The sequence below is a fragment of the Mesoplodon bidens genome, assembly GCF_964165515.1.
Source record: "Mesoplodon bidens genome assembly, chromosome: 11".
NCBI lineage: Eukaryota > Metazoa > Chordata > Mammalia > Artiodactyla > Ziphiidae > Mesoplodon > Mesoplodon bidens.
The window spans coordinates 75623466-75650507 of NC_138167.1; the positions used below are offsets into that span (position 1 = coordinate 75623466).

Consider the following 27042-nt stretch of genomic DNA (forward strand, 5'->3'; position numbering starts at 1 on the left):
AATTTCCAAAATTTGTGAATTTTTCAGGTATCTTTCTGTTATCAGTTTCAAGTTTAATTCCATTGGGGTTAGAGAACATATTTTATATAAATTTCAGTTCTTTCAGATGTGTTGAGTTTTGGTTTATGGCCTAGAATTCAGGTTGGCAAACTTGTTGTTTAAAGGGCCAGATAGAAAATATTTTAGTTTTTGTGGGCCCTTTGACATCTGTCATAACTACTCAACTCTGCTGTTGTAATATGAAATACTTAATATGAATGGACATGGCTGTGTTCTGATAAAATGTTCTTTATAAAAACAAGCAACAGGTGGGCCTTAGCCTTTAGGCTATAGTTTGCTGACCTTTGGCCTAGAACCTTGTCTATTTTGGTGCTTGTTCTATGTGCATGTGAGAAGAATCTGTATTCTCCTGTTGTTGGGTGGAATGTTCAAAAAAATCAAGTTGCGTGAAAGTGTTTTTCAGATCTTCTATATCCTTGCTGATATCTGTCTACTTAAACTACCGATTACTTGAGAGGAGTGTTGAAGTCTCTAACTGTATTAAGGGTGTATCTATTTCTCCTTTCATTTTACCAGTTTTGCTTTGTGTATTTTTTTTTAATAAGTGATTGTTAAGTTTTTTTTTAAAAATATCCATTTATTTATTTGGTTGCACCAGGTCTTAGTTACAGCAGGCGGGCTCCTTAGTTGCGGCTCGTGGGTTCGTTAGTTGCAGCTCACCGGCTCTTTAGTTGTGGCATGCAGCCTCTTAGCTGTGGCATGTGAACACTTAGTTGCGGTATGCATGTGGGATCTAGCTCCCCCTGACCAGGGATCGAACCTGGGTCCCTTGCATTGGGAGCATGGAGTCTTAACCACTGTGCCACCAGGGAAGTCCCTGCTTTGTGTATTTTGAAGCTCTGTTGTTTGGTGCCTACACACTTAGGATTATTATGTCTTCTTGGTAGACTGACTACTTTATCATTATGTAATGTCACTTTCTATTCCTAGTAACACTTGTTCTGAAGTCTACTTTTTCTGATAATAATATAGCTCCTCTAGTTTACTTCTCTCTGGGATCACACACTTCTGTACTGCCTGATGTATAATGTCTGAAAACAGCTAATTCATATATTTTGTCCAGTTTTCTAATTTTTTGAAGAGGATAGGTAAGTCTAGTCCTTGTTATTTTATCATGGCTGGAAGCAGAAGTCTGTAACTGTCTTTTTAATATATGTACCACTTGCCATCAGTGGCTATACTTTTATCCTCTTAGTTATGTCCTTTGCGGAGACCATTTAGTTTTCTTTCTTTTACTATTTTTTCTATCATAAACAATGAACATCTAATGACTATAGTTTCTCACTATTTTGATTATTTCCTTGGAGTGATTCCCAGAAAGTAGAATCATTGAGTCAAAAATTAAAAACACTTTAATATATTTTGAAGTATATTGCCATTTACTTTCCAAATATACCTTCTAATGGCTTTCCAGAATTACCAGTTTACAATTCCATAGATATATGTGAGGTATAAATTTCACCAATATTTAGATAACTGTGTACTTAAAAAAATCTGTATCATTGCTTACTTTTAAATTTCTTTGAATTCTGGAAAGGTTAAGTATGCTTTAGGTATTCTTGTATTATTTTTCTTTTGATCTGTTTGTATCTTTTGCTTATATGTCAACTAGAATATCAGTATTTTTCTTAGAATAAAGATAAATTTATTTGTGGCAAATATTTTTAAAGTCAGTTGTTTGCCTTTAAGTATTTTTATTTTTTTATTTTAATGAATGTATTTATTTATTTATTTTTGGCGGTGTTGGGTCTTCATTGCTGCACACGTGGGCTTTCTCTAGTTGCGGCGAGTGGGAGGTACTCTCCATTGCGGTGTGAGGGCTTCTCATTGCTGTGGCTTCTCTTGTTGCTGAGCACGGGCTCTAGGCATGCGGGCTTCAGTAGTTGTGGCCCACAGGTTCAGTAGTTGCAGCTCGCAGGCTCTAGAGCATGGGCTCAGTAGTTGTGGCATATGGGCTTAGTTGCTCCGTGGCATGTGGGATCTTCCTGGACTAGGAATCAAACCTGTGTCCCCTGCATTGGCAGGTGGATTCTTAACCACTGCGCCAAGCAAGTCCCTAAGTATTTTTAAAATGTAGTTATTATCTATTCTTTTGTGATTTCTTCTACAGCTTATAAGTTTTGGAAGTCCTTTCCAGGTTTGATAAATATTTAATTATGTTTTCTTTTCATTTAAAACTTACATTAAATTCTTTCATTCAACAATTATTTACCTGTCACCTACTCTGAGCCAGTCCTTATACTAGGTGTTGGGGACCTGGTAGAGACCAAGATAGAAATTACTACCTCTTATCATTTGGGAATAGGAAAACATGAATGTTTTCAAGGTCTGATAATCTAATTCTAGCCTCCTACATGGCAGGTGAAAAGTCTATTAATAAGGTGTCCATGATGCCTATTCTGTCATCTTTTAGATTTTGTTTGTGTGAGATTAAATTAAATTAATTTTTTCAAATTGTCGCCTATTTATTACAGTATCATTATTGCATAGGTGTTTTGTACCCAATGATTTGTGGTATCTTCAAGACCTAGAGTCTTATCTCTATTATATGGAGGCAGTATAATGTATGTGTCCTGGAGTCAGGCTGACCTGCTTTTAGATCCTAGCTCTTTACTTACTAGCCAGGTACCTTTAGACACGTTGCTTATCCTGTCTGAACTTTTGTTTCTTCATCAGTAAAGTAGGGTGGTAATATTATCTATCGTAGGATTATTGTGACAATTAAATGCAAAAGGGTTAACACTTTTTTTTTTTTTTTTTTTTTTTTTGCATTACGTGGGCCTCTCACTGTTGTGGCCTCTCCCGTTGCGGAGCACAGGCTCCGGACGCGCAGGCTCAGCGGCCATGGCATGTGGGATCCTCCCGGACCGGGGCACGAACCCGTGTCCCCCGCATCGGTAGGCGGACTCGCAACCACTGCGCCACCAGGGAAGCCCAACACTTTTTTTTTAAAAGGTAATGTATTACTATATTCTTGTCAGGTGGTCTTGATGGAAAATTGCCCTATACGTGATAACACGGTATGTTTCTCTATAGGTGAAAGCAACAAACATAACCAATAAAGCAACATTTGGTATGGAAATAAGGTGCATCAAGAAAAAGCTCTTGGGCTTCCCTGGTGGCGCAGTGGTGGAGAGTCCGCCTGCCGATGCAGGGGACAGGGGTTCGTGCCCCGGTCCGGGAAGATCCCACATGTCGCGGAGCAGCTGGGCCCGTGAGCCATGGCCGCTGAGCCTGCGCATCCAGAGCCTGTGCTCTGCAACGGGAGAGGCCACAACAGTGAGAGGCCTGCGTACAGCAAAAAAAAAAAAAAGAAAAGAAAAAGCAAAAGCTCATAAAGCTAAGTAGTTTTCATTGAATATTTTGCTTCTGAGCAAGGTGCAAGCATATCTACATCATTGCTGGAGGGCGTGTGTTTTTCCATTAGGTCAGTGGAATTGAATTTCCAGTGCATATAGGTGAATGGAGTGTCGTATGAGCCCGCACAACTTAAGATAAAAATGATCACAGTACTCCATCAGATTCTTAGATCCAGACTTCTTTGCCTCTCAGGTGCCAGGTACATTACTGGTCTTGGCCCTTATTATATTTTGATTTGTTCCTCTTGTCCTGACCTCAACTTCATACCTATTTTCATTCTTGCTTCTGGTCACAGTCACGGGTCTTGGCTTATTCTGTTGCTGGATACACTAGGCTCCTTTTCTGCATTTGCCTTCCTTTTCACACTCTTAGCAAGTCCCCTTGTGTAGTTTTTAAATTCACAGGGTGGCAGAAGGAGCAGGTGGCCAACGGAACACTGGGAAGGTGGAATGGGGGGCTGAGGAAAAGAGGGAGAGCCTTGTAACCAGTGCCCACTCATCACCTGTGGTTCTCAGCTCTTCAGCAAAAGCTTTGGGGAAACAGAGGAACCGTGGACTTCCTGTAATCCTAAAAGAGAATGTGTTCTTTTCTTTTTCACTCCTAACTTAAACTAGATTGTGTCTCAACTCTGATCTGTTCATTGGTTGGCATCACTCACCTTCAAATATCTATAAGAAAGAAGGCATTCTGGGGAAAGATTTCAGTCTGTTTATAGTGAACATAATTAAGGGGAAGTCCTAGAAGCAGTGGAGGTCAGTGGCTGCACCAGGATGAAAATTGTTTTGTTTTAAGGGTGATGTCATCTCTGAGCAAAGTGAAATGAGCCAGGAGGCAAATGAGAATGTAGACAGGTCTGCCCAATTCCTTTTAAAGCCCCAGAAACCCATTCAGCCTTACATCTGCTCGACTCTGGATGATTTTCAGGAAGAGAGAGACTATTTGGCAACCTACATCTTCCCTCAGCTGAGCGAATTCTGCAATTCCCGGGGTGCGGCTTTCAAAGCTGTGGACCTGAGGTAGTCAGCGTTGAAGGCCCAGGTGCCCTTACCCTTCAATCTATTTAGACAACATTTTTGTTTCCACTAGCAACATCTGAAGCTCTGTCTGGACTGCGTGAACAGCTGCTTTCCCTTTTTTATCTGCTTGCTGGGTCAGGCATACGGGGACTTTCTCCCTGACTACTCACCTGTCATGTTCTCCAAGGCAACTGACTTGTCAGGTTTATCCATAATGGAACAGAATCTCTATGATGCTGCAAAAAACTGTTATCCTTGGGTCCTGGAGAATCCCAACCGCAGTCTGATTGAGTTAGAGATCATCCAAGCAGCATTTCTGAATGAGTCTCAATTTCAGTATTTTTACTTTAGGACGGGAACCATGCTGCTGAAGCCTATGGATGAGGAAAAGGAGGAGATGCTGTCCGCAGGTTTTCTGATCAACGATGAGGAAAAATTAAAGATTGGAAAGCTTAAGGCCAAGATTATTAGCAGAGGGCTACCTGTCAGGTTGTACAGAGATCTCCATGAGTTGGGTGAGCCTGGTTCTCAAGGACTGGTTGGTGGTGATAGAAAAACTTTACCCAGCCACTTTAATGATGGAAAATATAGGTTAGTAAATATGGAGATAGCTAAGTCTATTGTCATAGGTCCATGTGTTTTGTATGTCTTCCTTGTGAAGGGAATTTTTAAATGGTTGAAAATATTCCTTAAGCATTTAAAGTTATTACCATATTCCTGTAACATGCATTCTTCATTTGAAGATTTTTGAAACTGAGAGCAAATAATGGGTCATGGAAGAGGATTTAGTAAGTCAAGGAGCTCAGAGAAGACCTAAAATATCTGGCAGTTAACATGTAGATATAGAGCAGAGGTTCTCAACCAGGGCTGATTTTGCCCCCAAGGGACTTTTGGCTACATCTTTGGTGTCACATTTTTGGTGTCACAGTTGGGGGTGTACTACTGGCATCTAACAGGTGGAGGTCAGGGTCACTGCTAAACATCCTACAGTGCACAGGACTGCCCCTCATAATAAAGAATTTTCCAACCCAAAATGTCAATAATCCCAAGGTTGAGAAATCCTCATCTAAAGAGGAGAGAACTTTTATTAATTGTCATGTGCTTTTTGCATGTTATCGCATTTAATCTTCAAGGTTTAGCCCTGCAAGGTAGGTGCTATAATTCCTGTTTTACAGATGAACAAATGAAAGCTGCTGTGTAGCAGTTAAGTGACTTACCTAATGTCACTTCACCAGTGAGGGATCATTCTAGGATTTGAACCCAAGTCCTTTTGACTCCAAAATCCATGCTCGTTTGCCTTCATACTTACTACTCAGAGAGTAAGTGATCCATGCACCAGTAGCCTCGGCATCACCTTGGAACTTGCTAGAAATGCATTCTGGGTCTATTGAATTAGAATTTGCATTTTAATAAAGATGACCAGGTGAGTTGCAGGCCCATTAAAGTTTTAGAAGCACTGCCTGACATCCTGTTGCCTCTGAATGAAATGATTACATTTATTCTGAAAATAGTGTCTCATGGACATGTACAGATTAAAAAGGGAGGAACAACATCAGAGCAGGGCAGAGATTTTTCACCTAGACAGGCTTTGGGAGGGATCTGTGATGCCCTAAATTTATATGAAAAAGAATGTTTATATGCAGATGTGTGTTTTGGGCGGTAGGAAGTTGCCCTGTGTCTTTGATCAGATTCTCAAAAGGTTTAATGACCCAAAAAAGATTGTGAGTTACTGTTGTAAGGGCCCAATTAATGTGGGAGTGCAAAATGCAGGTGGTGCATTCTCAAATGCTTTCAGGGACCAGGTAGGCATAGTCCTTCTAATATGATAGGGGGCAGATGGATCTGTAGTCAACTGAATGGGAGGGCGTTGACCCACCTAAAGTCATTCACATCCATTGTTGGGGGTGGGGCATGAAATCCCACCGGTGCTGGTCAAACAAAACTCTGCCTACAAGCCAAATTATTTTGGAGTCCTAGAAAAGAATATTGTATCAATTGTTACTCTTTGGGTTGAAAGGGACTCGGACTGGCTCCAACAGACAGGGAATTTTAGTTTATATAACTTTAAAGCCCAGGATTAGGTCTGTGTTCAGCTCAGGCTTCATCCACTGGCTCAAATGAGGTTACCAGGCCCTGGTTTCTCACTATTTCTCTGCACGGCTCTGCTGTCCTGATGTTGCCTCAACTCCTTGGCGCCTCCATAATGGAGGGAAGATGGCTCTAGAAGCTCCAGGTTCACGTCCAGCAGGAATGGCTCAAAGTGCTAGGATTAAGTCTTTCTGTCTCTGATTAGCCGGACTTGGACTATATGTTTGTATCTGACTCAGTCACTGGTGCCAAGAGAATGTGATGCTCTGATTGGCTAAACTTGGGTCCTATGCCCCGCATGGGGCTGGAGGGAGTCAGACCCACTACAATAACATGAAGTGAGAGTTGAGACAAGGTGGGGCCCCAAATGATAATCTGGGGCTGTTACAGGAATTGGGGTAGGGTGAATAGAAGTTGGGCAGCCCCAAAATATCCTGAATATTTTCTATGAGCTCGGAGTTTTAGAGTGTCCAACAACAGAAATGCTCTCAGGTCCAAGATTTTTTAGGTCCTAGTTCTGTGATTTTGAGAAAATGATGTAATGTTGGTAAGCCTTGGTTTCTTCTATTTACTGAGTTAGCATTAACGACCTTGAACTCAAGGTAATGTGTATAATAATGTGTGTAAAGCACCTAAAAACAGTGCCTGTCACATATTAGGCTAATGAGAATGAATCATAAAAAATGAGTCCTGGAAGAATATAGTATATATTTGGCTAAGACCTGAACTATGGTTAATAGTGATATTCTTTGACTAGTCTCAATCTGAACTGCATTCATTAATATTTACTAACATGTTCAAGAATCAAGCCTTTCTGTGTATTTGGGTTAGAGACAGATTATTTCTCCATAGTATTCTCCTTAGTCTTTGTTTTTGGTTATTATTGAAATATGAGCTTGTTTTAGACTTTAGTTTTGAATGTGTAATATATGGACTACATGTCTGCAGTAGAAGGTACAGAATGGATGGATTATTACAAAATCTTCAGAAAAAAGGCTAAATTAGTTTTCTTTTGGATCTTCAATACCCTTTAATCACCCAGATAGTTCCAGAATCTCACAGCTTGTGGAGCACAGGCTCCGGACGCGCAGGCTCAGCGGCCAGGGCTCACGGGCCCAGCCGCTCTGCGGCATGTGGGATCCTCCTGGACCGGGGCATGAACCTGTGTCCCCTGCATCGGCAGGTGGACTTTCAACCACTGCGCCACTAGGGAAACCCTCAGTTCATACTCTTGACCTTCAGAAGCACTCTGAGGTCCTTGGAGATGCCTGAGACTTGTGGGTGAGGTTCAAGGTGAGCTAAAGAGATCCATTAGACTGTGGGATCATTTCCAATTCTGTCTAAGATATTGAAATTTGAAGCTGACCTTGGCCAAACTGTTGGTCCTCTAGGTTATTCTGGCCCTAACCTGAACCACAAGGCAGCCCAGTTAACTATGGGGGTATAAGATAGCTTGAGACCTTACCAGGTTAAACTACCTGATGTTCATTTTTCTGCCTCACCACATGTAAAAAAAAAAAACCCCACCCAAACTCTGGGAGATGTACGTGTCTCCAGAGACAGGAGGACATTTTGGCAGTCCAGAACACCTTGACTTTAATTAGGCAATGAGTTTAGAAACACAGTGCCTTGAAACTAGAAGGAGTCTCAGAGATCCAGTTGTCTGGCCCTGCCGCTTATTTTACCTGGGAATTTAAGGGACTTGCCCAGTGGCAGAGTTGCAGCTGTACCCATGGTTGTCATTGGGCATCTTATCTTAAAAATACACCCCACTCCCTCAACCATTGCCATGGATAGAAACATACACATATGCCGCGAGATTGAATTAGGTAACTTCATATTTAGCTAACAATCTAAAAATACAAGAGGATATATGTAGATATATGTAGCAAATCTAATTTTTTTTTGCCTTGGTCATTCTGAGGTCATGAAATAACTTGGAATCCTACGTAGGATTTCATGTACAAATAGCATTAAGATTAAATTGCTTGCCTATAGCTTCCTTTCATTAGAATGTAGAATGGGCTGTGTAATTTGGTGCTAACTTAGAAAGAAGGTGGTATAGACACAGAAGGGGAGATACTTTCCTGGGTATTCATAATAACCATGTGTAATGGAAAATATAAAACTATAAATCTAAGGTATTAAAACATATCTTTTTGTGTCTAAAGACTTCAAGTACAACTTTGAACGTTTCTATCATGAAGAGTTCACTGAGAAGTGCAAGGAAGTGTTTGTTGTTTCCAAGGAGTCAAACAGAACCTTTGAAATCTTGGAAAGATTTGCCTTAAAGGATGTGGAATTTGATTTTAATAATGCCGCAGCAGGCCCCAGCTTATCAGTTCTCAGGTAAGATGTCAGGAAATCCCAAGCAAAGCAGCCTGACTTTAGTGCATATGATCCCCCAAATTTGGAATTTCTTCCCTCACTTCCCCCTTTCTATGTCCATCCATGCCTGCAAGAGAGGCTCCCTAAAAGTCACCCCCAGGTTAGAATCTCCTGATCACATATCACTCGGCAACTGCCAAGTTACTTCCCTTCAGTCTCCTTAAGAAGATTATAAATGCTGGAGGGCAGAGAGCTGGCCTTTTTTAATCCCATAGATCAAAGTTGGTCTAAGTCATTCCTGTCAGTGATGGAATGATTTTAAGGAGAAGAAACTGGATTAGGAAATACGAATAATGCATCTGTACAGTACTGTATAATTTACAAAGAGCTTCCACATACATCATCAGCTCATTATTAATTACATTAAGATATTCAGCCAATACTTGTTAATTGCCAACTATGGGCCATCGCATTATTTGCGTTTGTGAGAATCGAGTTATCTTACCCAAAGTTTGCACTCCTTCACTGTTTTATCCAGTGTCGTCTGGATTAAGACCCCCATATCTTTTCCCACTCTGGGTGCTGACATGCTCTGTTCGCCACCCACAGGCATGAAGAGACTGGGGCGTGAGGAAAGAATTGGGTTTGTCTGTGGTGTCCTTTCCAGTCTCAACCCTAGAAATAGGGAGGTTCTTGGGATCATTTTATTTTCTTCCATCCTCATCCTCCAGTTCTTATTACAGATCTCATTTATTCTGTGAGAGTTTGGGGATTTGAAATAAACCCACAGTGGCTAGGGTGGCTCAGGGTTGTGCTCCACCATGTCTGCCCCGGTCTCAGCACCCACTATGATGGGCAGAGCTACCAACATTCTTACGGTTCTGGGAACCCATGACAAGAGGAAGACAATTTAATTGGTTAAAACAACATGGTGCTCAGTCAAGGTTTTTGAAACTATAAGAGTATGAAATATATGTCATCTGTTAAAAATCTTAGGTTTGAATAGGCAAGTCCATAGAGACAGAGAGTAGGTTAGTGGCTGTCAGGGGATGAGAGTAGAGGGAAACCGGGACATGACCCTTAATGGGTCTGGAGTTTCTTTCTGGGGTCCTGAAAATGGTCTGGACTTAGATAGTGGTGATATTTACTATATACTAAGTATACTAAAACCGACTGTATACTTTAAAATGGTGGATTTTTTTGGTATGTGAATTATATCTCACTTAGGTTATAATTTTAAGTATTTCAGAGTGGATGAGACATTCAATAAATTTTATTGCAATTACACAACTCCAGTTGTGCCCAATTAAAACACAACAATTAAATAAGTCCTTTGAGATTAGCTGTGTGGAAGCAGGGCTTTGCCATTTGGAAACAACACTTTGTATTGTAAGTTCCTGAATAGTGTGTGCAGCTGACAGAAAAGGGTGTTCTTTTGGAGTTTCAAAGCATTTTCTTAATAACCAACCATCTAGAGCAATAGCGTTCTCTTTTTTTTCTCTTTTGAAGGGAGCCACAGTTTGCTTTGCAATGTTTTCATTTTCTATTTGTTCTTGAGAAGAAATCATTAAGACCCTAGCTTATTTATGGGGGTATATTATATTTGTATTTTTCCTTCATTGGTTTTTACCTGCTAAGTGCCCAAACATGTTCTAGACACAGGGGATACAGCAGTGAACAAAAGACAAACATCCTTGCCTCCATGGAGCTTATATTATGGAGACATGCAACAGACATGATACATATGGAAAATATGTAGTAGGCTAGATGTCTGTAAGTGCTATGGAGCAAAATGAAACCCTGAAAGGGAATAGGCCATCTGGCAGGAGAGAAGGTGGCATTTGGGTAACTGCTAGAAGCAGGTGAGGGAGCAGGCTTTGCCAATATGAGTTGGAAGAGTATTCCAGACAGAGGCAACAGCAAACACAGGGGTCCTGAGGCTGGAGGAACGGCAGGGAGGCCAGACAGCTGGAAGGAAGTCAGAGCTGTAGGGAGGGTGATGGGGTGAGGTTGGAGATGTAAGGGATGAGAGGAGGGTCTTGTCTGTTCTCATGCGTCATTGTAAAGACTTAGACTTTTACTTCTTTTGAGCAGGGCAGTGACCTATATGACATTTGATAAGTTCACTCTGGTGGCTTGGCTGAGGAGAGACTGAAAGAAGGCAAAGGTGAAAGTGGGGCATCAAATCCAATCCAATCCTGCCATTCAAATTTGATGGTGAAATGACTAAAGCAATAAGGCATTGATTCCTAACTCATAGTCTGGAGATGGAATCCTTATGGAGTAACTCCTATGTAATGATCCTGCTATAGGTTTTCTGTTCCAATAGGTTTTCAGACTGATCCTCTTGCTTTGCTGAACCTGAGTGTCAGGTTTGTTTATTTTATTTCATTCACTCAATCAACAATTTATGATCAGGTACTGTGCCAGTCACTAACTATCCAGTAGTGAGTTAGGTAAGCCTGGTAAGTGCCCACTTGGAACTTACATCAATGAAAAAAATCACTAGACACATATTTATTAAATTACGTGAGGAACAGGGCTGGAGTCTTTATGCAGTGATACTCATGGACCTGGGACTCCTCTGCATTTCCAGAAGCTTTTCACTGAAAAAATTTAAGCAACAGGACAAGTTGTGCTCACGCCAGTTCAGAGAAATCATATTTATTCATTACGACAAGCCAAAACACCCCCATAGAGCAGTGGGCTACTTCTCAGTGAGTAACTAACAATTATGTTCATTTTGTTGAATTCCTAATGTCATGGTCATCAGGATTATGGGAATTCTTGGCATGTGAGTGTTTCAATTTTTTATTCTCTCCTGCTTGGGTAGTCTCCTGCCCTGGGCCTTTGGGCAGGTTGGGCCCTTGATGTAACCCCAGGTTCATATTGGACAACCCTAGAGTCTGTGGTAGGTGGAAGAGCCTTCTGAGGTTACCATCTTTCCACCCTCCTAATTTTACATAGGACAGAGCTGAAGCCCAGAGGATGAATGGCTTATTTGGAGCCCACTGAGGTCACAGTTGAGAGACTAGAATGTCCTATCTCTTAGAGACAAACGTATGCAGGAATATTTCCCCTTCCTCCCTCCCTCCCTCCCTCCTTCTCTCCCTCCCTCTCTCTCTTTTTTTGTAATTATTCTTGACTACACTTTCTGTCTTTATTTTTCAGAATAAATCCTCTTCCAACTTACAGGTCTATTGTGCTCTTGTCTGGAGAATATGGCTGTGGGAAGTCCAGTCTGATTGCCAACTGGGTGAACTATTTCAGAAAGAAACATCCAGATGTGTTGCTGCTCCCTCATTTTGTGGGCAGCGCCTGTGAAAGCAGTGACATCACGTTGGTGATACATTACTTCATCACAGAATTACAGTACAAAAGCTATGGTAATGGAATCAAACTTTGAAATTCATTCAGAAAAATTTTAAATTATTCTGTCTTCTGCCCATGTGGCTGTTTTTCTCTTGTTCCAATGTAAATCCTGTATGGTCTTGCCTATGTATCTACCCACCTCTTCCACTCACAGAATTAAATTTTTCTTCCCTCCCTCCCTCCCTTCCTTCCTTCCCCAGATATTAACTGAGTACCTTATGTGCCAGTGGGGATACAACAGTGAACAAAATGGACAGAAGTCCTTACCCTCATGGAGTTTTCCTGTTATTGGAGAGGGGAGGAAGACAAAGAGTTAACTAAATAAAAAATACAGAATGTTTGATGATGGTACGTTCTACGAAGAAAAATCAGAGAAAGAAAGCAGGCAATGTGTATGTATAAGAACTGTTAGGATTTTGAAAGTGTCGTCTGGGAAAGCCTCACTGAGAAAAGGACATTTGAATAAGTACCTGAAGGAGGACTTAAATAAACTAGATGGACAGTGAGGGCTGTTCACTGAAGTGGGACAACGTTGAGGAGGCAGCGGGTTTCGAGGGGAATCGAGAGTTCTGCTTCGGACGTGAGATATTGAAGGTACAAGGTACACACGGGGAGAGAGAACAATCATGTGGGATCTACCTCTGTTCTAGGAGCAGCTGGGGAGCCTGACCACTTCTGTTAGCTGTGTGATCTTGGGCAAGTGATTTTAACTCTCTCTGGCTCAATTTTCCCATTTGTAAAATGTGGATAATAAGAAAAAACCGTGTCGTATAGGTAGCCGAGAGGATGAACTGTGATACGGTATGAGAAACAAAGACTTAGCACAGCACTTAGCATATAGAAAGCACCAATAAGTATTACATATTATTATTAGGTGACTGCTGTGTATTTACATGTGTATTTGTATGTGTCTGACTCTGCCTGCTTTGGAGAATTCATCCCTTCTCACCTGGGGCTTGTACCCACGTGCACCTCTGGGTGCTGAGTGAGCGTGTGAGGCCCCTGGGGAGTGTTGATGGACGTATATCATTTCTGTAGGAAGGGACAGATATTTGAGCTTCCTTCTGTGTGTGTGTGGAGGGGCGTTGTCTGTGAGTAAAGTGAACACGTAGGCGTGAGTTCTCAGTGGTTGCGTTTCTCAGGGTGTGTCAAGTGGGTAAAATCAAAATCAGTAGCAGCAGGTGTGCCTCGTTCTAAAAGGAAGCTACTAATCCCACTCAGGCACATCCCAAAGGCGTTCAGTCTGGCCAAGCTGATGATATCAGCTCAACTGCACATGCCAAATTATGATTTTATTTCCGAAGTGAATTGTTATTTTAATGAGTGTCTTTTTTTTTTTTTTTTTTTTTGTGGTACGCGGGCCTCTCACTGTTGTGGCCTCTCCCGTTGCGGAGCACAGGCTCCGGACGCGCAGGCCCAGCGGCCATGGCTCACAGGCCCAGCTGCTCCGCGGCATGTGGGATCTTCCCGGACCGGGGCACGAACCCGTGTCCCCTGCATCAGCAGGCGGACTCTCAACCACTGTGCCACCAGGGAAGCCCAATGAGTGTCTTTTTAGGCACAAAAGCTCCTAATAAAAACAGTTGCTATCTTCCAAACAAACAGATCTTTAAGCTGATAAAGCTAAATAAAATCAGGAACAGCCTGTGAGAACTTGACAGCCAGGCAGAACCCTCCCTTGTTAACTGGAAAGGCTGTAGTTCTGAACTTCAGTTCTGGCTCCGCTACTTACTAGCTGTGCGATCTTGGGCAGTTTACTTCAGCAATCTGTGCCTCAATTTCTCATCTCTAAAATGGGGATGGGATTAATAGTAGCTACATAAAGCTGTGTGAGGATTAACAGATAATACATGTAAAGAACTTAGGCGGGGGCTTCCCTGGTGGCGCAGTGGTTGAGAGTCCGCCTGCCGATGCAGGGGACACGGGTTCGTGCCCCGGTCCGGGAAGATCCCACATGCCGCGGAGCGGCTGGGCCCGTGAGCCATGGCTGCTGAGCCTGTGCGTCCGGAGCCTGTGCTCCGCAAGGGGAGGGGCCACAACAGTGAGAGGCCCACGTAACAAAAAAAAAAAAAAAAAAAAAAAAAGAACTTAGGCGGGTCCCTGGCACATAGTTGCCATGATTATTGTTGTTATTATTATTATTCCTCAGTGAGCTGGGGGAAGAGCCAGGGAGTGGGGGACTGCTGAGAGAACAAGAAGCTCCTTTCCATTATCTAGACTAAGGAGAGCAAGGATGGAAAGCAAGAGAGTTTGCAGCTCTTGCTACACGGCAGCCCAGGAGGAAGCCCGGGCAAGCAGGGCCGGCTGGCTCCAGCATCATTTAGCATCACTGCCTTGGCTACGAAGCTGGCTTTTCCCCCCACCGGGGAGGTAGACGCGGGCAGGGGAGGAGGAGCCGCTGCTGAGAGCACAGCTGGGCCTGGGCGGTCACGAGCAGATTCAGCTTCTTTGCAGAGAGCATTTTCCCGTGCCTGCCTCAGCTGTCCACAGCTGCAGCTCCTGCGTGGGCCGTGAGCCTGGGCGCCTCCCTAGTGGGGATGCTAAAACGCCCCTGGGTGAAGCTGACATTTCTGCTCCCCGTCCACACCCTCGCTGGCCAGGATAAAGGGATCTAGCAGAGGAGAACTGCCCGCCCACCCGTATCCAGCTCTCCCAAACCAAGTGCCCTTGCCTGCCCTGCAGCTGACATCCCCGCTGTGACAGGCTTCACAGGTCAAAGTAGAGCCACCGCTTTTCCTACTTACAGGTTTCCTCGCCCTGTTACTCCGGACTCTGGTAGCAGCCCTGACCAACAAGGAGTTCCATTTATGTATGTGTATGTATGTATGTATGTATGTATGTATGTATGGCTGTGTTGGGTCTTCGTTGCTGCGCACGGGCTTTCTCTGGTTGCAGCGAGTGGGGGCTACTCTTTGTTGTGGTGTGCGGGCTTCTCATTGCGGTGGCTTCTCTCGTTGCAGAGCACGGGCTCTAGGCACGTGGGCTTCAGTAGTTGTGGCACGTGGGCTTCAGTAGTTGCAGCACGTGGGCTCTAGAGTGCAGGCTCAGTAGCTGTGGCACATGGACTTAGTTGCTCCGCGGCATGTGGGATCCTCCCAAACTGGGGCACGAACCCGTGTCCCCTGCATCGGCAGGCGGACTCTCAACCACTGCGCCACCAGGGAAGCCCTATTTTTAGTTTTTAAAGGAACCTCCATACTGTTCTCCATAGTGGCTGTGCTAATTTACATTCCCACCAACAGCGTAGGAGGGTTCCTTTTTCTCCACCACCTACTCTTAAGTTTAAAAACCATCAGCAAAGTAGTTTTAAAGTCGTGACATTTTCAACTGTCTTTGACTGTTTCCATCAGGCAAAAGACCTTTCCTGGCTGCCAGGCTTGCTGTCTCCTCATTGCAAGTGTATCATAAGCACTGTCTCCTCCAGCCTGTCCTACAAGTTGCTGTGTGCCCGCCCAGACGTGAGGACGGTGGAGCTCATCAGCACAGAAGATGAAGAAGCGAAACTACATATCTTTAGACAGTATCTCCCCCTTCCCAGCAAAGACCCCTTCCGACAGAACAGACACAGCTTGAGGAAGAAACCAAACCTGAGTCCTTTAAAACTCACAGTCCTGGCAAATGAACTGAAAGGATGCAGAATCTACTGAAATGAGTTTCAGTGTCTGAAGGAGTACTTGGGGGTGGCCCCCATTCAGGAGCTCTGGGAATTGATTCTGAAACGCAGGACTGAAGACTATACTTGGACTTTGAAACAAAAAAAGGCAAATTCAGAGACTGTGGCTTCAGGAGAAGGTAGGCGTTAGCCAGTATTAACAACCTGGTACGATTCCACAGGGAGAAAGACTCCACCCGGGGAGGAGGGTCTAGGGAGAGGATTGTCAGAGAAAGTACAGGATGCCCAGTTAAATTTGAATTTCAGACAAACAATAACCTTTTAGTATAAGTGAATCCCAGATAATGCATGGGAAATACTTATACTAAAAATTGTTTGAATTACAGATAAGTAACAAATAATCTTGAGTATAAGTATATGCCCAATATTCCATGGGATATATTTATGCCAAAAATTGATTTATTGTTTACCTGAAATTTGGATTTAGCTGGAGGCTCTATATTTTTATTTGCTAAACCTGGCAGCCCTATCTAGGGAGGTGTGTGTATTGATTGTAAGGAGAGATGTATTAAGTACAAATTTCAGTGACATTTCTCAGGGGTCTAAGGAATGAGCCTTTATTATTTCTGTACTTCAATTTAATCTCTCTTTTGAGCCTACAGCCCCACTGATGGCAGAAACTAGGTTAATTCAGGTTAATCTCATCAGTTTAGTTTGTTTTCAGCCAATTCAGGATTTTTTTCAGTCAAGTGAGGCTTTGTGACCTTGCTGTGTCCCTGTTGGGTTGTGCTTAGATCTGAGGGCCTTGGTGCTGGGTGTCCTTGGTTGTCATCTGTTCCTGCCATCTTCCACCAAGGTGGTTGTGGCTCCACATGGTCTACAGACACCGAAGTGCCCCCATTTTTGGCATCCTCGGGGATTCCTGTGGTTGCGTCTGTTCTTGGGTTGTTCCATCTGTGCTGCCATCTGCTGCCATGTTCCCTCATCCTCGCGCACACCCCTCAGCTCCCTTCTGCACTCTTCTTGAGCCTACAGTCTTGTACGTACTCGACATTCCCAACAGAGAATGTCACCACTCACTGCACCCCTTGGAGACCCAGGCCCTATAGTCTCCCCCATTGTCCCCACAGCCACTTCTCCTCTCTGGTTCTTCCTGGTGGCATTGGGAAATCTGCAAAGCTGCTGCCTTCCAGGCTTCCGATGGGAAGCAGAGCTCAGGTCCTCCCTACTCTCGGGTCTCAGAAGCATCCAGAGGCCAATCTCTCCCTGCTGCAAGCTACCTTGGGTTCAGGGGAGGGCACAGGCCCCTTCTCAGAAAACCACTTATGCAACTTCATTGCTTTCTCTCTCTCTCTCTGTGTGTCTCTGTCTCTTTTTTAACACCTTTCTGAGTTCAGCAAAATCTCTTTTCTTCCTGTGTGGGAAAAAAAAAATCTTTAGATCTTCCTGTAATTGTCTGAGTCTGTTGTTTGTGGTTAAAAAATATGTATATATTCCAGGAGTTGGCCAGGAATCTGTCTTTTGATATTCAGTAATCAGGCTTTCGAGAGCCCAAGCTTGTTCTCGTGAGCCATTGACTCTACCATGAGCTTCAGAAGTCTCTTGGAACCTGAGTTTTTCTGTCTTCATTTCTGCTGTAACAACCTTCTTCTAAGTGAATTAGAATGCAGCAGTGATGGGGAGGTAGGGCTGCGGAGAGAGAAGCAGAAGATGCTGGGAATGAAAGACACGTGGTTTGGTGCTGCAGCATATCGTCCTGTCCCATTGTTTTGCTCTAGAGTTTGCATTTCTGCAAAGAAAGTTAACTTCAAGTTTACTGTGCCCTCCCCCACCTGCAAGGAGGTGGAAACAAGGTCTCTGTGCCCAGGGAAGAATCATTCAGGTGGAACCACCCACGGCTGTGCCCTTGGCTTTCCCAACGTCTCCAGGATTGTGCAGGAAAGCCCGGTCCTCCTCTCCAGGGACTGCTCCTTTTCCAGGTGACTTTCTTCCTCCCATTGCTGCCCACTGACACACCCACTCAGGCCCAGGGAGCTCAGCCACAGGTACGGGAAGAGCTTGGTTAAACTGGGGTAAACCTCGCAGGAAGCTTGTGCAGTTGGGTCTGAACAGCTGCCTCTGCTGAAAGATCGCAGATATTTGGGGCTCATTCCCCAATCCTAGCATAGGAAATCAATTTTGAATGGTAGACCTTGCTGTCATTTCTCTCTATGGTCTTAAGGATCTCTTTAGAGTTGGTTGATCCAGTGGGAAATCCAGCTACAGTGGAAAAAATCTGAGAGTCAGGTGAGTAATGAGTGGCTGGCTCATGCGTGTGTGACTGTGTGGCAGGACAGCAACCATACAGAAAACCCTCTCACACCCATACGTGCAAATCTGATGTTGGAAATCTTAATAAATACTGCTCAGCAAAAATGCCAAGTGTCATAACTGGCAAGCTTGCCAGTTTGTAACCGTAGCTGACACAGATGGAGCTGTGACAATGTAGGTGGTAACTGTCGACTTAAAAAAACTGCACAACATGAGAGTTGCGAGTTAAGTTTTATTTGGGGCAAAATGAGGACTATAGCCCAGGAGACAGCATTTCAGATAGCTCTGAGAAACTGCTCTGAAGAGGTAGGGGGGAAGGTCAGTATATATGTGATTTTGGTGAAGGGGGAGTACATGCAATCAAGCACATATATATATATATATATATATATATATATATATATATATATATATATTTTAAACATCTTTATTGGAGTATAATTGCTTTACAATGGTGTGTTAGTTTCTGCTTTATAACAAAGTGAATCAGTTATACATATACATATGTTCCCATATCTCTTCCCTCTTGCGTCTCCCTCCCATCCTCCCTATCCCACCCCTCTAGGTGGTCACAAAGCACCAAGCTGATCTCCCTGTGCTATGCGGCTGCTTCCCACTAGCTATCTACCTTATGTTTGGTACTGTATATATGTCCATGCCTCTCTCTCGCTGTGTCACAGCTTACCCTTCCCCCTCCCTATATCCTCAAGTCCATTCTCTAGTAGGTCTGTGTCTTTATTCCCGCCTTACCCCTAGGTTCTTCATGACATTTTTTTTCCCCTTAGATTCCATATATATGTGTTAGCATACGGTATTTGTTTTTCTCTTTCTGACTTACTTCACTCTGTGTGACAGACTCTAGGTCCATCCACCTCACTTACAAATAGCTCAATTTCGTTTCTTTTTATGGCTGAGTAACATTCCATTGTATATATGTGCCACATCTTCTTTATCCATTCATCTGTCGATGGACACTTAGGTTGCTTCCAAGTCCTGGCTATTGTAAATAGTGCTGCAGTAAACCTTGTGGTACATGACACTTTTTGAATTATGGTTTTCTCAGGGTACATGCCCAGTAGTTGGATTGCTGGGTCATATGGTAGTTCTATTTTTAGTTCTTTAAGGAACCTCCGTACTGTTCTCCATTGTGGCTGTATCAATTTACATTCTCACCAACAGTGCAAGAGGGTTCCCTTTTCTCCACACCCTTTCCAGCATTTATCGTTCGTAGATTTTTTGTTTGTTTGTTTTGTTTTTGTTTTGTGGTACGCGGGCCTCTCACTGCTGTGGCCTCTCCCCTTGCGGAGCACAGGCTCTGAACGCGCAGGCTCAGCGGCCATGGCTCTCGGGCCCAGCCACTCAGCGGCATGTGGGATCTTCCTGGACCGGGGCACGAACCCGCGTCCCCTGCATCGGCAGGCGGACTCTCAACCACTGCGCCACCTGGGAAGCCCTCCTTCGTAGATTTTTTGATGATGGTCTGAATGGCCAATTCTTATCCTGCAACACCCCCACCAGCAAGTGTTTTAATTAATGAGTGGCCTTCCCTATGGTACCACTGCACGGTATGAGGACTCTGTGTCCACCACTCCCGTAAATTTCTCAGTCGCCTGAGAAAGCAGTAACCGGCCAGGAGGAAACTTGTCCCTTTTCTTCAGAGCAAAGCTCTCATGTAATATCTTCACATTTTTTTTTTTTAAGATGTTGGGGGTAGGAGTTTATTAATTTATTTATTTTTGCTGTGTTGGGTCTTCGTTTCTGTGTGAGGGCTTCCCCTAGTTGTGGCAAGCGGGGACCACTCTTCATCGCGGTGCGCGGGCCTCTCACTATCGTGGCCTCTCTTGTTGTGGAGCACAAGCTCCAGATGCACAGGCTCAGTAGTTGTGGCTCACGGGCCTAGTTGCTCCGTGGCATGTGGGATCTTCCGAGACCAGGGCTCAAACCCGTGTCCCTGGCATTGGCAGGCAGATTCTCAACCACTGCGCCACCAGGGAAGCCCATATCTTCACTTTTATCCTGACAAATTCTATTAAGACAGCCGATTTGAGGAAAAGCATCAGATCAGCCTCTTACCTAACCACTCAGCACAGACTACTCAGTCTCCTACAACTGGCAAACCCTGGTATCTTTCAACCAGTGCCCTCCCCCCCAGTATCTTTCACCTGGGTGGGTATTCCCTGGAATCTTTCAACTAGCCCCCCGCCCTCCCTGCCAGTATCTTTCAACTGGGAGAGGCAGGTACCTGCTATATACCGCCAACTACAACTCCGGATCATCAACCAATATGGGAGATCCGAGAACCAGGAGAGACTCACCCGAATTCGTCTGGACTCTCTGAGGAGGCGGATGGGTGCAAGGGGACTCTGCTGGTACCAAGGCTCTGGTCCCTTGCAGAGTTCAGGCAAAGGAGAGAAGTCCACTCTGGGTCCTTTCGTGGTCGCCATAAAACTGTCGACTTAAAAAAACTGCACAACATGAGAGGTGCAAGTTAGGTTTTATTTGGGGCAAAATGAGGACTATAGCCCAGGAGACAGCATTTCAGATAGCTCTGAGAAACTGCTCCAAAGAGGTGGGGGTCAGGTCAGTATATATGTGATTTTGGTGAAGGTCACTGCTAGTCACGAGGCGCAGCGTCACCATGAAGGATTTTAGTGCTTTTCTAGGTACAAGGAGATGCAAAGATTGGGCTCATAAAATCTTCTGAAAATATCTATGTGATGACCTGTTTTGCCAGTTTTTCCCAGAGCACAGAGGGCCGCATTCCTGATCTGCACCCTGAGCTCCTTTCAGGGGGTGTTGAAAGTCAGCAGCTGCAGCGGCTCATGATTTAATCCTTGTAGAGGTAGATGGCAAGTGCTAATGGCAAGTGCCAGTTTGTTGTTAACAATATACAGATACACAGATTTATAGAAAGAGATTTATTATGAGGGTTTGGCTCATGCAGTTATGGAGACTGAGGAGTCCTATGATCTGCTGTCCGCAAGCTGGAGGCCCAGGAAAGCCCACGGTGTATACAGCTGTAGTCCAAGTCCAAAGGCCTGAGAACCAGGGGAGCCAGTGGTATAAGTCCCAGTCCGAGAATGAAGGTCCGAGAACCAGGAGTGCTGATGTCTGAATGCAGAAGAAAATAAATGTTCCAGCTCAAGCAGAGAGTAAATTCGCCTGTCCTTTTTTTTTCTATTCAGGCCCTCATCCCACTTGCATTGGTGAGGGCTGGCAATCTTTTTTATTCAGTCTACCAATTTAAATGCTTATCTCTTCCAGAAACACCGTCACAGACACACCCAGAGGTAAAGTTTTGCCAGCTATCTGGGCCCCCCTTAGCCTAGTTAGTGAATATGTAAAATTAACCAGCAGAGGGGTTTCCATATCCTCCTCAAGAGGTTATGTTGTAAAAAGATAACATTAAATGCAGTGTTTGGTACGAAAATGTTCTTGTATACTTTAAGCATTGTGTTTAACACTCCAAATCTTGGAGTCAGGGTCATATTTGTCCCAGTTCTCTTTTTCTCTCATTCCCCACCCACTTTACCAATTTACTACCCACAAAATGCGCTTGCCCCACCCATTGGGGGAGGGGAGTTGTCTTTTAAGCACCACACATGCCATCTGGGCAAATCTGCACATTTTAGACCAGCTAGCACGGTGCCTCTCCAAGTGGGTAGATGACCTAAAATTCATTTCAGTGGAAATGCAGAATGGTAATTTGAACAATGGGCTCCCTTTTTGTTATATTTCTTCTGAAGAGCTGGGCTTAGCGTGTCATCCAGCTGTGCATCCCATTTGTCTTGCAAGAAAAAGTGTCAAGCAGGAAATTAAAAATACTTCTATTTCAGTTTTCAAGAATATTTGTCACCAAGACTGAATTAAGCAAAACCCTTTTGTTTTAGAGAAGGTTGTTTCTGGGTATTATGATCTACTGGAACCATTTCTCTTTGGAAACACAGTACAGTAATCTTGGCTCCAAAATCCAGTTTGCTTTCAATTTGCTCAGCTACCCCTTGCCCTATATGAGATGCAGGCAGCAGATTAACTTCTCCAAAATGCATGCCCTCAGATATTTCAAAGTGCTTATTTAAGCAGTAACCATGGTGTATATTTAAAACTGAAAGGCAGGTTACAAATATTTCCTTGGGGGAGGGGGCAGACAACATGAAAAGTCAACATGCTCACAAAGTTTCTCAGAGTCTAGGTCAGCGATCATAGCTGTAACTGATTCTTTGATGAATTCTGACTGCCTTATAAGAGGATACATTTTTAACATTTCAGTTTTTTTTCCAGCTACCTTGACTTTTGTCGTCTCTAATTATGGCCGCTGAGCTGTTATCTGTTTGCTATAGTGTCTTCATAGGCTAAAAAGTCAGATGTGTTCTACTGTAACTGATTTTTATTTTATTAAAAAATTTTTTTTAATTAAAAATAATTTTAGTGGAGTGTAGTTGATTTACAATGTTGCATTAATTTCTGCTGTATAGCAAAGTAACTGTAACTGATTTTTAAATAGGTGTAACCACTCCCGCCAGAGAGAACGGTCCATATGCCTTTCAGAACCCAACGAATCACAAGAGAGCACATTTCCACCAAATCTTGGTCAAATACTTCCAAAGGCAAACGGCTTTCTGGAGAGTGTATCAAGAGCTGCCTTGGCACATGAAGATGAGCGGCTGCTGGGAGGATTTGTGCAGCTTCCTCTCAAGTCCTAGGTAAGTCTCCTTTTTATATCGTGTTTGGCAGATTTCGCTTTTCCTTTTGCTGAGTGCTGCACTGAGGTATCCATGGTTCCCTTGAGCAAGACGTGTCCATTCATATATTCATTCGACACCGGTTCATTCATTCGGACTGGACCATCACTTGACATCAACTGCTATGGCCGATGGATCCCTGGGCTTACTCCATCTGATCATCTGGCTCTGCAGAGCGTTCTTTTCCTTTCCTGACCCCCACTGGATTCCTCTCAAAGATAAGACGCATTCTGGGCAGAGGAGGACTAGCAGTCGAGCGAGGATAAAGGAGTGGCCATGTTCTCCGCTACACCCTCCTAGCTCCTTCCCTTCCTTCTTTCCTTTTCTTCCCCTGCACCCCTCTCCCTTGCCTTCCTTCGCCTTCTTTCTTGTCCTCCTGTGCCTTCATTCAGCAAACATCTCTCACTGACCCTCTCTGTCTCCCACGCTGTTCCAGGCCCTGGCGATGCAGGAGTGAATGAGCTATGGCCCCAGGCCTCAGGTGCTTTCCATCTAGTAGGGAAGGTGTGGAGACAGAGAACTGCTGTCCATGGTGGTAAATGCTTCCCTAGAGCAACGGCACAGACCTGGGTAAGCTCGGAAGAGGGAGGGGCTGGCTCGGCCTGGCAGGTTCAGGGACCCTGACCCGAGGAGGGGCCTCCTGGCCAGAGGAGGGGCATTGGCCACGACCGCTGAAGAGTGACAGGCTCGTATTTATCTGGTGACCTACTAACGTCATAATAGTGCAGAAGTTTATGAAGAGGCTAATGGGATGTGGTAAATAGAATAGCTGCCTTCAAGGCATGAAATACTACAACGACTTCCATTAATCCATTGTGTTACAAGTATCACAGACTTTATGTCAAAGACCCAAAGCCCGAGCTTCTGGACAAGGCTGCACCTCATCCACTACTGGAGTGTATTGTCAGAAGTTGGATATGATGCTACCGAGGCCTATTTGCTCACAGTGGGCAAGATCAAAGCAGATCAGTACCAGAAATTGAGGAAGAGATGTGCACTCTCAGGTACAGTGAGTGGCGATGTCTCAGTAGTCCTTTCTGCTGGGATATAGAGTGGCCCAGGGTTACTGTTCTGTTTCCACACATCATTCTGATCAATCCACCATACCTTGGAGTCCTCCTTCCCACCACTTAAACCAACAATTTCTGAAGATAGGCAGTGTTAGTATTAAATTTGAAACGGCTCCTCTTTGCCCTCTTGCGGTGGCTGCTTCTCAAGCGTCAGTAGTGTTCTTTCTCTCTCCTTTCTCATGGCTTCAGCCACACTCCGACATCTTCCTTCTTGATCTGTGTTTGCAGCCTTGACCTCCTTTCAGAGTATCAGGGTCCATGCCCCACTTCTCAAGAGCTACTAACAGTATTATTGCTTGATCAGCGTCTTTCCTGAGTAACCACTTCAAATTAAATAGATGCAAAACCTAAATTATTTCAGATCCACCAGTCCCAAGCTTGTCCTTCATTCTATCTTCCCTCTACTGAGGGTACCCCTAACTCCCTCTATCACTCAGTGCTGGAAAAGTGCAATTACTGTCAAGGATGGCCTCAATCCACATTGGGACAGTTCTGCTTTGACCTTCTGCCTGTTGGCTTGGGTTTAGACAACACTTTGGTTAACTTTCTGCTCTTTGCTCTCCATAGTAGGCCCCCTTCCCCCGCCCCCGCCCTTCATCCTTTGTTTCTTTGCTTATTAAACAGTAGTAACCTTCATTCATTCTTTCAACAAATAGTAACTGTGCACCTTCCCCGGGACATGGACTCACTGGGCAGTGTTGACATAGCAACGAACTAGGTAAACTAGTTCAAAACTAGTTTTGTTCAAAAACTAATTAGTTCAAAAACTAATCCCTGCTCTAAAAAAACCCCATATGGGGTTTATCATTTAGTGATCATAAACAGATGTTGAGCATTTGTCATATGCCAGGCTCTAAGTTAAGTACTTCATATGTATTATTTTAATTCTCATAAGACCTCTCTAATACTATTAATATTTTTATTGAAATTAAGGGAACTGAGTCTTAGAGAAGTGAGGTAAGTTGCCCAGGGTGTCTCAGATAGTTGAGAATGGATTTGGGTGATACCATACCTCCATCCCTTTTTGTCCTGAGACATCTAGGCTTTACCTTTATTCTTAGGACCATGTACAATTTATGTAATTTTGGAATTTGTCTGATCTACTCATCCTCCATGTAGAAGGACCCACGTGATACTCACAGGGATACCAGCGTGTTGAATAAAGCCAGGTCCATAAGGAAATGTGTCAGTGCTTAGGGATGCAGGGTGGGGGAGGGAGATAGGAGGTGAGAGACAAGGTGGGGAAGTTCTGTGTGTCATAGGAAGCTGGACGCTAGCCAGGGGAAGATCGGATCTCCAAGGTGGGATAGAAGTCCTTCCTGATACTGCTTCTAATTGATGATGCTACACGTTGATCAAGCAATAATACTATTAGCAGCTTGTCATTACGTGGGTGTCATGGTGATGGAAGGGGCCAGGCTCTGGGTTGAAAGTGGGAGGGAATTGCCTAACATTTCAATGTGTGAGGATTTTCAAGATGTAAATGGACCTAGTTCAGAATGTGTCCCTTTGAACTAGGCTGGAGCCATCCACAGGGCCCTTCTGGTGATTCTGCAAGCATGTTGTTGTCTGTGCAATCAACTAAGATGCCACTGGTTAGTCTCTCGTGTTACCCCGGCCCCCAGGGCCTGCTCAGCAGGGAGTCCTGGCCTCCATCACTGCCTTTGACACCTTCCGTCTTCCTCACCCTTCATGTTCAATCAAGGCCAAGTCCGTAGACTTTACTCCCACAGAGCCTCTCATGTCCATTCGGTCTTCTCTACCTGGCCCTCATTTCCCCTCTCTGGTCAATCTTCATGAAGCGAAGCTGTCATTACGTCACTGCGTGTGGTAGTTGTGTCCACCTTTGGGTCTTACCTCCCACCGGGTTGGCAGAGTCAGCCCATGGCTGTGTGTGTGCGGGGCTTAGGGGTGCGGGGGATCCTTGAAGTCCCTCCAGGACTGTGTAGGTTCCTTTTTTTCCTTTTGGGGTTGCTAAAAGTACAAATCACAAGGCCAAGTATCATCGCCTAAGCAATAGAAGATGCATTAGATTCATCAGAACAAGGTTTAATTATAGCAGGAATCCCATATAATAACCATCGGAGGTCTAGTTGGCTGCCTGGGCCTCCTCAAACATTTGTTTTTCTGCCATGGTTACGCAGCTGCACACAACCTGGAGTCAATCTGCCCTCCTGGGTGCAGCTGGAATATTCTTCCAATGAGGTTTTCGAGAAATCCTGTATTATAGTCTGCGATTTCAGGAGAGCTGCCCTCTTTATTGAAAGGTCTGGGCAAATGCTGCCACTCCTCCAACTTAATTCAACAGTATTTTCTGAGTGCCTAGGTTATGCCAAGCATGATGCTAGATGCCAGGGATACAGCGATGGATATGATAGACGTGGTTCCTGCCTTAATGGAGCTTTTGCTGGCGTGTAAAAGATAGACACTGTGGAGCAATTCGGCCTGAGGGGAGTGCTACACAGTGGTGGCACAGAGCCTAGAGCGGGGAGGTGTGACCTGGCCTCAGGGACAGTGGACGTCACCCCGAAGCAGTGACATTTCATCTGAGACTTGGAGGATGAGTGAGAGCTAGTTGGACAAAGGGCAGAGGGAACAGCCACCCAGAGTCGGGAGGAAGAGTGGTGAGCAAAGGGCTGAACGAGTCCAGTATGGGCACGTGAGAGGTGGGCATGGAGGGAGTCCCGGGGCTGCAGAGGCAGGCAGGCACCCAAGTATGGAGGGTCAAGCTAAGGATCTGGCTCTGATCTGAAGAGCAGTGGGAAGCCATCGGGGATTTAAGCAAGATGGTGCCAGGTTTGGTTTTGAAAGTTCGCTCTGGGTGCGGTGTGAAGATTGAAATAAAAAAGGGACAAGCTTGGCTTGCCAGACATCTGACAGTGGTAATGACCCAGGTGAGAGGCGATGTTGGCTCCGACAAGGGGGAGGCAATGGGGACGCAGGGGAAGGTTGGGAGGTAGAATCCACAGGACTTGATCATGAAGTGGGTACAGGAGATGGGGGAGTCAGAGGTGCCTCCCATGGTTCTGACTTGAATGACTGGCCATCAGCCAAAACAGGAAACACTCCCAAAGGAGCAGCTT

General features: G+C 44.5%; 1 protein-coding gene across 1 annotated transcript in view; it reads left to right on the top strand.

The window, feature by feature from the left end:
- Nucleotides 1-4239: 4239 nt before the first annotated feature.
- Nucleotides 4240-27042, top strand: part of LOC308625763 (putative tetratricopeptide repeat protein 41) — a gene marked incomplete at both ends in the record, with an annotated part of 59199 nt that continues 36396 nt past the window's right edge. Inside the window, 12 exon segments of the mRNA XM_081250250.1 lie at nucleotides 4240-4437; nucleotides 4441-4503; nucleotides 4507-4956; nucleotides 4958-5027; nucleotides 8696-8873; nucleotides 12024-12238; nucleotides 14971-15047; nucleotides 15575-15868; nucleotides 15872-16016; nucleotides 17616-17816; nucleotides 22652-22850; nucleotides 23715-23893. Of these exon segments, the coding sequence (XP_081106376.1) occupies nucleotides 4240-4437; nucleotides 4441-4503; nucleotides 4507-4956; nucleotides 4958-5027; nucleotides 8696-8873; nucleotides 12024-12238; nucleotides 14971-15047; nucleotides 15575-15868; nucleotides 15872-16016; nucleotides 17616-17816; nucleotides 22652-22850; nucleotides 23715-23893 (2269 nt within the window).